Genomic DNA, 12,066 nt, shown 5'->3' on the forward strand with positions numbered 1-12,066 from the left:
GACTCACAAATTTCAATGAACCATAGCATCCAAATCACTATCTTTCTAACCACATCAAAAGTCTCATTTCATTCTCTTTTATTTATCCATGTCTAAGATTCAAAAGGAAATTTCATCACACTAAGTAATTCTTATTGAAATTAGAAACTTAGGGTTTTATCAAATTTGGGGTTTCTCATTCCTTGTTACTAATCTAAGTTCTCAATCACATTTCTAGTCATTTTTGAAAAGAGGGAGATGAGAGATTTCTAACCATTAATAAATAAAAGAAAAAAAATAAAATACATAAAAGAAATATGGGTTCAATATCACCAAACTCACAATTAGTTCACAAATCACATTAAACACCACAAATCCCTTCAATAGTGAAGACATACAAGGGTAAGAGTATCCCTACCTCAATTATAAGGCCAAATTCGTAGACCCCTTCACGAATCTACCACAAACCCACAATCCAATCGGTTGAGAATGGCCCTTTTCAAGTGCTCTCCGCCCCTAGCAAATGATTTTTGGGTGAAACACAAGAGTATGAGAGGTATTTGATGATAGAAAATTAGGGTTTCAAAGAGAAAGAGGAAAGGAATGAAGAGTAGAAAAGTGTTGTGTCCAAAATGATCTAAAATCGCTATGTTTAAAAAGCTGAGATCGCGATCCTTACTCGAGCGAAGAACTTGTCACTCGAGCGACCAGAAACACTAGTGGCCTCGCTCGAGTGTAAAAAGTTTCGCTCGAGCGCACAATTCAAAGCTTCAAGTCTGCCATAGAAGTAGACGCATGCTCGAGCGCAAGAGTTCTCGCTTGAGCGAAGGGACGAATGCACTAGCCTCGCTCGAGTGCAAAAAGGCTCGCTTGAGCGGAAATTGCGTCTGAGAAAGAAACTTGAAGACCCACAAAACTCGCTAGAGCGAAAGAAACCTCGCTCGAGCGAAGAGCATATTACACGAACTCGCTCGAGCAGATTACATGAAGCTTGCTCGAGCAGATTACATGAAGCTCGCTCGAGCACAAGAAGTCTTGCTCGAGCGAAGAAGCCAAAATCTGGGAAGGAAGTATTTGAACTAACTAACAACCAACAAGTCCCATACACGCCAGACACAATTAAAACTCAAGTTCAAGGGTTAAAAGAGGAAAACGAAGTACAGATACAGTATTATGTTGCAAAACCCAAGTCCGAAATATGATGAAAATCAGGTCCAAAACCCGAATCGTTATAGGGACCCACCATGAGTCCCGTTTTGATAATTTGAACCATCAATGTGTAAAACATGTCAACTACTATATATTTGTAAAAAATCACGTTGATCGGATATCGATAGCTACTGGACGAGTTTTTACAGGCATATAGTACTGGACGAGTTCTCCATATTGAGCGGCTCGAATTATCAAAATGAAACCCTTAATGAGTCATCACGGACCCAACAGTACTCTCCAATCCGTGATCGGAATAGAGGGAAGCCATTCCCTATATATAAATATATAAATACTAAAATAATATAGTACAAAAAAATATTTAGAAAATATAATTTTTAATATTAAAATATATCAAAAATATCAAAGGGTATTTATGGTATTCAGCAATGCTAGGGAGTCACAAATTCTGTAGCTCAAATGGCTCAAACCACCCAAAACGACGCAAAACGACGTCGTTTTGACAGTTTCGGGCCATTTGAGCCACATAATTTATGGCCACCAAACATTTTTCTATGGTATTTAATATAATTAATTCCATCACTAAAATATATAAAAACAAACACAATTTTTCTTAATTTCCTCACTAACAATCTCTTCACTAGCAATTCATACACCCATCCTTTACCACTGACTTCTAGCAACTTATCAAATATATTTTTTTATTTTAATAAATTATAAAATACACCTCCTGAGATTTACTTAAAATATGAATTGTTCCTTATAATTTAAAAAATTACAAATACTTCCTGATGATTTGTTGATAAGAGGGGGTCATTTGTTATAAAATTAAAAATTTCAAGGGATATGATGTAATTTTCATAACTATAGAAGGAATTTTATATTTTAAATAAATCTCAAGAGATGTTGTAATCTACCCTTTTTACTTTTATTTTCAATTATCTTGAAAATATTTGTGTACATTAATCAAGTTTTTTCCTTTTTTTTAAAATTTTATTTATATATATATATATATACAAGAAAAGAAAACAACAATTTTCTATTTTTGTCGTAAACTAAAAAACAAAAAAGTAACACCTCATAAAACATGCCTTATTGGCAGTGGGGATGCTGTTGTGTAACTTGCGCAACAACGATTGCTGTGCAAAAAAATAAGTCTATTTCGGGGGTTCATTTTAATAATTTAAACTGTTAATATTTTAGAGGGTCCAACTTGTCTCAAGTTGAGATCAAGATTAGACCCGTCTAGTTCAGCTCATGGGGTCTATTTTTGGACCCGTTTTGATAATCCGAACCGTTCAATGTGTAGAACTCGTCGAGTACTACATGCTCGTAAAAAATCATGTTGATCGAATATCAATAGCTATGCGATTAAATCAATTTTGTATAAAAAAAATAGACGGTGAAACAATTAACGGTTGATAAAAAACTCTTTTGTTCACATAGCTATCGATATCCGATCAATGTGATTTTTTACAAACACATAGTACTCGACGAGTTCTACACATTGAACGGTTCAGATTATCAAAACGGGACCCGTAGTGGGCCCCCACGGGCCCAACAGCACGGTCCAGTCCGATCTTGGACTGGACCAAAGCCACTGCCTATTTTAGAATACATAAAGTAGAATATACTTACAAAAAATCAAGTTGATTGGATATCGTTTACCCATTTATCCACTCACATTTGTATTTGTACAAAAATAAATAATAATTGTGATTTGAAATATTAAAATAAATACAAATGTGAGTGGATGAATAGGTAAACGATATCCGATTAACTTATTTTTTACAGGCATGTTCTACTTGATGTATTTTAAAATGTAAACGGTTCGAATTATCAAAATGAGTTTCGAAATAAGCCAATTTCACCAAACAGCAGCCACTACTGCACGAGCTGCGTAGCAACATTCCCAATTCCTACCTCTTATTGTGTTGTATCTAATTTTAGATTTCAAAATTTTATCAACAAAAAATTTGCTAATTGTTTGGAAAGAAGGTTAAAGGTTAATAAAATGTAAAATAGGTTAAAATAGTTAATAATAAGATAAAATATTACATTTAAATTATAATTAATGTATTTTTTCTCTCATAATCATTAAATTAATTATAATAAAAAAAACCAGCTAATTTTCTAAATATAAATTTTTTAATCAAATTAAAATAATAAAAAAAAATCAACTAAAATAACTAAATTCTCGTCGGATGATTTAGCAGTCAAATTAGCCATCGTTTCTCACAAGTCCGGTGTCTCTTCTTCCCCTTGGACAACAAACAAAGGTTAAAGCACCTCACCTAAGCTTATACTATCGAATTCTATGTATATGTATCTCATTGGGGAATATACTAATAGTATTGTTAGTCTATTATTACTACACTGGTTTTGTAAGTAGAGCCACTGTTTGACTTTGTTTAGGTTTTTGCTGTCAATCTCAGAGCAAATGTGGATTTTTGGAAGAAAAGGCCCATCTGGGTTCTCAGCCAATTCTACAGCCGAGGAAGTTACCAAAGGAATTGATGGAACTGGACTCACTGCTATCGTTACAGGTCTTGTTTTTCTCATATGGGTCTCTTTGATTGTTTAGTTTCTTTGATGGCTAGTTGTTAATTGTGATCTGTTTTATGTTTCTGATAGCAATGATCAGAAATCACATGATGTCTATCTTAATCAGTGTGGAAAACTATGTTATAGATTGATTAGTTTGGGGGGTTACAAACATCAAATTCTCCTAATCATGTTATTAATCTGTGAAGTGATGGTATAAAAGGATTCTAATTTTGAGCATTTCTGCAACTGGTTTGTTGTGGGATTTGGTTGCTGTGCTGTATATGGGAATTTCATATTTGTACCCGTAATTATTGTTTTTTTTTTAAAATTCTGTGAGGAATTGTAGTTATTATGGCTAAATTTAGTAAGCTGTTCAATTTGGGGTTTATTTGATAATGATGGTGAGGTGCCCGTTTAGTATTGTTTGCAGTTTACTATTTTTCGTTTAAACATGAAACGTGTTTTTATTTATTTTTGTTAAAAAAGAAAATAAAAACCAGTAGGCACATGTATTTTGAAAACATGTGAGAGGGGTGACTGGGGATGGTGGTGGCCGAAAGTAGTTGTCGAGTTGATGGTCAGAAATTGTGGACAGAGGTGGTGACCAACAAGAGATGGTTGTTGCCGGTGGGAGGTGGTTGGCGGTGACCAAGGTTTTAAAAAGCGGTCGCAACCGTTACGTAACGCCGCTTTTGGCGGTTACCGCGGTTACCGCCACCCGTTACAGCCGCTTTTGCAGTGTGATTGAGATTCACAGGTGTGTCGGCCGTAGCGGTTGTAACGGTGCCGTAACAGCCATAACAGCCTGTTACGCACCGTTACGTAACGGTTCCAAACTGTTTTTTTCGAAAAAAACACACAAAAAAGAGCTGAAAATGGGGGAAGAGGGATAGAGAGAAGAGGGAAGATAAAGATAGAAAATAGAGGAGCAAGAGATAGAGAGAGAGAGAGAAGAGGGAAGATGAAGAACATGTTATTGATTTGTTAAAACTATAAGACCTATGCTATTCTATTCAGCTGCTACCACTAAATCATTTTATTTGTGTGGGTCTATCTATATATTGTTTGAAAATAATAATAATAATAAGTGTGGTCATTATCTATTTGGCTTGGTTAAAATATGTATATATATATATATATTTAGGTTCTTATTTATTCTCTTACTTTTGTCATTATTTATCTTATATATAATAGTTAATAATTAATTTTTTTGTAAAATATAAAGTCATTAATTATTAAAATAAAATGTAAAAAACTCAGTTTATAGTGATTTAAAAATATGAAATATATTGGATCATACTTAAAAATTTACAAAAATTGATCAATATTTATTTTTAACCCAATAAATATGATCATGGAAAAAAAATATGCGTATCGGTAAGTTTTTTTTCAAATTGTGCGAAAAATAAAAAAATTCACGGTTTCGGTTACCGCAATCGTTACACTACAGCCTTTACACCTCCCAACCGCAACCGCATCACCGCCACTGTTACGACGACCGTAACCGCTTTTCAGAACCTTGGCGGTGACTGAAGGTGGTGGTTGAAGGTTGTTGTTGACGGTTAGGGATGGTGGCCGGTGTTGGTTGCTCTTGCTGGTCACAGGGAGGCTGGCTGCTGGAGGTGGTGGTCAAAGGTGGTTGCCGCCGATGGGAGGTGGCTGGCTGTGATCAAAGGTGGTTGCCAGAGGTCACCAGCGACATTGGCCGGAGGTAGTGATGTGATGAGTAGTAGGTGGTGGTTGGAGGGGGTGGGAGAAGGAAAAACAAATGAAATAAGCTTTTTTGTGGTTACAACTTGCAAGGATTTTAATCTTCTTAAAAAAACTTACAAGGATTTAAAACAATTTTTTATATTATTTACAAGTTTTTGAAAATGAAAATGGACACCATAAAAATTTTGTTTATAGTTTCAAGTTTTTGGTAAATATAAACATAAACGTTACCAAATAGGACCTCCGTGTTGGGTTACCAACTTCAATTTCTTAATCATGTTGACAATCTGCGAAGTGAAAGTGATGAATAGATAAAAAGATTCTAATTTTGCTCACTTCTGCAACTGGGATGTTCTAGGAATTGGTTGTTATAGATGGGAACTCCTTATTTACACTCATAATTCTTGTTTCGTTTGAATTCTGTGAGTAATTGTAGTTTTTGTAGCTAAAGTTGGTGGCAGTTTAAATAGTGTTCATCTGATGGCGATTGGTGGCCTCATCTGGTCCAGTATGGTAATTTTCATGGGTGGATCTTGTGTTTTATTTATATAATTATAGTCAGATAAACTTGTTAAATTTTTTTTTTTAGCGTTATGTTTAACATAAAAATGTTGGTTGCGGTTTTCACATGGGGAATGTCAAGATTTTTACATTGCCCAAAATCTTTAAATTTGGAGACTAGTGATAGCCAAGAGCTAAGTGTGCTTATGAAAAGATTTGGCCAATATCGAAAAGTGAATCCATGAAATGATTTGTTGAGTCTTGAGTGAAGTACCAATCTTAACTTCTATGGGAATTCGGTGACTTTGTACAAATGGTTTTCTTGGGTATGGCTAATTTCCATCTTTCTTCTGGGGTCCTTTTTGAGGCTTCATGTATTCATTATTAGATAGAACTTTATTCCATGTCAGGTTAAAATTTGGAATGTATTGTTTATTTTTGGTTAATCAGTCAGGGTCCTTCCAATTGTATCTTTCTTTGCCTTTTCCCTGTTCATATTTTTGTTCTTTCTGAAACTTGTATTTCAAAAGCATTTTTGAGTTTTGTTGTTACTTTTGGTAATCACATGTTGGCACTTGGCATGATTAAGATCATTTCCTCTGATGTTGACTTCGGAACGTAGTGAAATTTGGGATATTGGATATCTTATTGCTTATACTCTGTCTAATTTCAGGTGCATCAAGCGGTATTGGCACAGAGACTGCACGTGTCCTCGCCATGCATGGTGTACATGTAGTTATGGCAGTAAGAAATACAGATGCTGGTAGAAAAGTCAAGGATGCAATACTAAAGGAAAACCCCAATGCTAAAATCGATGTTATGGAGTTAGATCTCAGCTCAATGGTGTCGGTAAGGAAATTTGCATCAGAATACAAGTCCACGGATCTTCCTCTGAACCTTCTCATGTAAGAAAAAATTAATGAGGCAATTGAATATGTTAAATGTATAAAAATACATTAACTTCTTATGGATATGAGGTGTGATATATTTTCTTTGTTTTTGGAAGCAACAATGCAGGGGTTATGGCTCCTCCTTTCATGCTTACCCAAGACAAAATTGAACTGCAGTTTGGAACTAATCATATAGGTAAGTTGCATCAATCATTTGAATATTTGATGTTACATCAACCATGTGTGCTAAATGGTTACGAACATTGGAAGATTCAGTTACAGCAATTGTCCATTTTCTGTAATTTTTCCATGGAAACTAGAAAGATTGGAGTTCCAAACTAGATTCATTTTAGCAATTGTTATTGATTAGATATATTGATGCCCAAACATTAGTTTTTACTAGGTTATCAAGGTTAACTGATGTTTTATCTTTATGGAAACATAAGAGTCAAATTCCAAGAAAGTCGGGGATTCTAAAACAGTCATGTTAATCTAACTTTGAACATGACATGGAAGAAGATCCTCTATCTTCATTCTTTCCATATCTGCCATTGAATATGATTAGTGTTCGGAGAATATTTCCTTTGTTCTCTCAAGCCTTCAAATAATTACTACAGCCTACATAATTACTGAAAATGTAACTTCCAATTGATTTGATTTATTTATTTATGTACTTTCCCATTTGTTTGGTTTTGGTTTTGAGGTCTAATGTCGATTAAAATGGTTAGAATTCTATCAATTGACCTGCCGTAGAAACTGAAAATAGTCTACTTTCTTAATTTTGCTTCATATTTGTTCTTTTCCTTTCGTTGAAGAGGATTTGTAGATTATAGTCGCAGTTTATTTCAAATGGGAAATGACCAACTAGTCTTATTTACATTTGTGATGGTAATTTTCTTAAAGCTCCTTCCCATGTATGCTCTGTTCTCTTGAAATATATTTACTTTCTCTGGGTTCCACTACTCTATCATTAAAATGCATAAAGCAACTGTGCAAAACTGCATGTGTAAGAGATTTATGTTACCTTTGTGCAGGTCATTTTCTTTTGACAAATCTTTTGTTGGAGACCATGAAAAATACAGCACGTGTAAGCCACAAAGAAGGAAGGATTGTTAATGTCTCATCAGAGGGTCATCGGTTTGCATACAGTGAAGGAGTTCGATTTGATAAAATCAATGATGAATCTAGGTAATAAATAACATCCTCTTCTTCTTCTTCTTCTTCTTCTTCTTTTTCTTTCTTTCTTTCTATTCCTTCTTTTTTTTTTTTTTTTTGTATTTATTAGGGGTGGGCGTGGGTCGGTTGCGGCCACGGAACCTCCAATCCGCTATCCGTCCGCCAGATTGGCGGATTGGAGAAAATCAATCTGCATCCGTCCGCCAATCCGGCGGATGTGGATTGAGCTGATTGGCGGTTTGGCGGATGGATGCGAATCGGTTTGGCGGTTTAAAATTTTATAAATTTTCAACATAATTCAACTTGTGCACTTTCTCAAAAAAAAAGAAAAAAAAGAAAGAAAGAAAGTATTACAGTCAATGACTTAAAAAAGTATTGCAATCACTGTATGCCTCATCTAAAGAAAGAAAGTTTAAAACTTTAAAATATCATGATCACTGCATGCCTCATCCACATATTATAATCACAGCATGATTCATCCACATAAAGTATTACAATCTGTGGTTCTTAAAATATAATAATAATTCAAACCACCAAAACCATGAAAGAACAGTAGTAGAGATTGTATGTCTCTGTATTGTTACATCTATATATATTTTTGAAAACAAAAACCAATCAGCATATATCATATTTTCTATTTATTATTTTTAGATTTAGATTTAAAAACCAAAAAATATAGATAAATAATACGTTTATTTTTTTCAATTCAAAAAATATATTCAAGTTGAAAATTTTTTTTCAACAGAATATTTAAACTCTTTTTCAATTGAAAACACAAACATAATATTTAAACAAATTGAAAACACAAAATCTTATAAATTACTAGGGGTGCTCGTGGTTTGGCGGTTTGGCGGTTCGGTTGCGGCCAAATAAATCTCAAATCCGCCATCCGTCCGCTAAATTGGCGGATTGGAGAAAATCAATCCGCAATCGTCCGCTCGTCATCACGCATCCGTCCAAAATGCGGCGGATCGGTTCGGTTCGGTCGGTTTTGATGGATCGGTATATCCGCTGCTCACCCCTAGTATTTATCGAAATGAACTAGTACGTTTTGTTTCTTCACAAATTGAGGTGCTTATTAGATTACATAAAGTTCACCCAACGAACAATAATTTCCTTGTTTTACTTTTGTAATTTTCAGTTTCAACACCATATATGCTTATGGGCAATCAAAGCTTGCTAACATATTGCATGCTAATGAGCTGGCAAGGCGCTTAAAGGTAATCTACTAATCAAGAGGTTGATATTAAGATGGTTGTTTTTTATCGCAAGTTATACCTCTTTTAGGGTCTTGTTCTGCACCGGTAATTAAGCTTCGTTCTTTGCAGTCCTAGTGCCTAAAGGCCTTGCCTTAGTGCTCGTTTTGTGCCAGTGCCTGCCAAAGCCTTACCATGTTATTTACCTTTCCAATCAAAACTTTAATACAACCAAATTCACTGGTTTTCACACAATTGTTTTCTTCACTGCTAAGGGACAGCAGTTTTAAAATGTCATGCTATAATGAAATTGTGAATCTAATAAGATATTTCTGTGCATTACTTATTTAAAACATTCGGTCTTTCAATGCTCATCCACGTTTGGGTCTGCATATCTTACATTGTCCACTTAAGCAATTTCTTAAGACCTTGGCCATGATGCACGCATTTCTAGATATTTCCAGTGAAGAAAAATGAGAACCTTTACTTAAAGGAACCTTTTTTTGAATTTTTTTTTTAACACTTGATCGATTTCTAGTTAATGAGAGATAATGACTTTGTTGGATCACTAGTTTGAATTGTACCATTTGGAGAGATTTAGTGGTTCAGAAGGACAATAGCCATAGGCTGCAAAACTATGTGAACCTAGTAACTATTAGAAGCAGAGATGATTACGTCACACAACATTGTTTTTTTATGGGAGTACAGAGTTTTTTTTTTGGTACAATGGAGCAGGGGTAGAGGGGAGACGAACCTGTGATAGTCTAGTGAGATACACAGACTCTGGTCAGTTACATCATCTTTAGTAAAGAATTACAACAATGCCAGTAACACAAAAACTGAACACAAAACTGGACACAAAAAGCGCATAAATGGACAAGATTTGATGGTGGAGCCACTTTTCAAAAATCTTATCCTTCCATTTGTTTTTTTGGTTCTGGCTCCAATTCTGTGTTCATAGACTTATTGGATATATTTTAACAATAGAGAGTTCATGTATTGTTACAACTCAAAATTCGTGATAGGTACAATCAGTTGGTCATTGGTTCTGGCTCCAATTCTGTGTTCATAGACTTATTGGATATATTTTAACAATAGAGAGTTCATGTATTGTTACAACTCAAAATTCGTGATAGGTACAATCAGTTGGTCATGACTCTGTGAGAATAGTCACTTGTACCTTTGCTTCATTATTTAATTATTTTTGTAATAATATGCTGGGCTGAACATTTAAATGGCATGTTGGGTTGTCTTCTGTATAATTAACCAGGAAGAAGGGGTGGAGATAACTGCTAATTCACTTCATCCTGGAGCCATTGCCACCAACCTTCTGCGTCACCACGGCTTTCTTGATGGTAAACCTCCGAGCCTTGAAATTCATATAGCTATGTTCTTAAAGTATATTTGTGCATATTCCAATTTATTGGATTGGTAGTGGTTTGCTTGCATTTAAAAAAAAAGACAAAAAGAAAAAGAAAAGAAGAAGCTGCAGTGATGCCTGTTTTGGATCAGTACAAAAATCTTGGTAGACAATTTTTATTTTTATTTTTAATTGAAGTATGTAGATTGTGTGCCATTTTATTTGATATTTTACCTGGGATATTTTGCAAAATATAAAACTGTACCGGAAGAGTTCTGTTCGTGAAGTATGGTTACAAATTTGATAGGTCTTTTAAAACAAAATAAGACATGGATAGTTGAAACTTAATTGTCTCATAAGGTTCATCATGGTTTTTAGACTGATATTACTGCTTTGGTTCTTGTCTGTTGCAGGCTTAGTTAATCTGGTTGGTAAATATGTGCTGAAAAACACTGCGCAGGTTTGTTCTCTGTCTTTTTTATATTTAAGACGCACAACAGTATTTCTTTGAACATAATTTTGTTTTCTAGTTTTCTGTTGTGGAAAACAGAAAAACAAAAGCTGACACAAAAAAAGTTGTTGCCCAAATTGTTTTCAGGAAAGTTTTTTGAGTACACCCATTTTGTAGGAAACACTTCTTAATTGTTTTCTGAACTTTTGAAAACTATATTCGCACAAAAATGAAAATGTAGGTGTTTCCTAACTTCTCTTTGTTTTTGTTTATGAAAAATTAGCACGTACAAATATCTTGATGGCTTCACTTGACGAGGAAACATGGTCAACCTTTTTTTTATATAGGGTATTTCTATGACACGGTATGGTAATTAATTTTGACGGTTGTGGTTGTAGGGGGCGGCAACTACATGCTATGTGGCATTGCATCCGCAAGTCAAGGGGGTGACGGGGGAGTATTTTTCGGATAGTAACATAGCCAAACCGACCGCTCAGGCCAAAGATGCCGATTTGGCGAAGAAATTGTGGGATTTCAGCTTGAGCTTGACTGATCCTAAGTGATGCTTTTGTTGAATTGATTTGTGTAGAATGAAAGCATTTTGTCCTAAGTTTTAAGTGTTATGAAACCCTATTGTGTGACAGACCTACTTTGAATAGCTGTAATTTTATGGAATTTAATGTTGTGAGCTTTTGACATAAGTTCAGTACATGCTGTAATCTTTTCTCATAATCAACTTGATAGACATGCTGGATGGAAGCTAAATAGTTTATATACAAAGTATAAGAGGATAGAGCTCACCTTTTTACGTCTTGTTTGTGAATGGTTTTCTATGTAAATAGTTTTATTCTTTTAATCCAGCTCGACAATTAGAAAAAATGTGCATGTTTTTACAATAATAATTATAAATTTGTAAATTTAATCAACACAAATGGACTATTGTAAAAAAAATTATCTAGTAGATTCATTCTATATAGAGGACTTCTCAATAACAAAAGAATATATGATTATTTGTTCCTTTTTTTTTTGTTCAAATAAAATGTTCATGTCTCTTATAATTACGGTCATATGGTTGATTGATTC

The 12,066-nt window shown here is 34.4% G+C and overlaps 1 protein-coding gene across 2 annotated transcripts; it reads left to right on the top strand.

Moving 5' to 3' along the window:
* The first annotated feature begins 3,239 nt into the window (after positions 1-3,239).
* On the top strand, positions 3,240-11,791 carry LOC114257370 (short-chain dehydrogenase TIC 32, chloroplastic). Of its 2 annotated transcripts, none has more exons than XM_082896123.1 (9): positions 3,240-3,428; positions 3,585-3,695; positions 6,584-6,815; positions 6,917-6,996; positions 7,835-7,988; positions 9,118-9,196; positions 10,443-10,527; positions 10,946-10,992; positions 11,382-11,791. In XM_082896123.1, exons 2-9 carry the CDS (start codon positions 3,590-3,592, stop codon positions 11,544-11,546), a joined length of 948 nt encoding a protein of 315 aa, XP_082752249.1. In that variant the 5' UTR covers positions 3,240-3,428; positions 3,585-3,589; the 3' UTR covers positions 11,547-11,791. The 2 variants fall into 2 exon arrangements, with proteins under 2 accessions (XP_082752249.1, XP_082752250.1); XM_082896124.1 differs by having other exon boundaries at positions 3,314-3,428; positions 3,565-3,695.
* The last annotated feature ends 275 nt before the right edge of the window (positions 11,792-12,066 follow it).

This window comes from Camellia sinensis, chromosome 11 (assembly GCF_055761805.1).
Source record: "Camellia sinensis isolate YWXY chromosome 11, ASM5576180v1, whole genome shotgun sequence".
Classification (NCBI taxonomy): domain Eukaryota; kingdom Viridiplantae; phylum Streptophyta; class Magnoliopsida; order Ericales; family Theaceae; genus Camellia; species Camellia sinensis.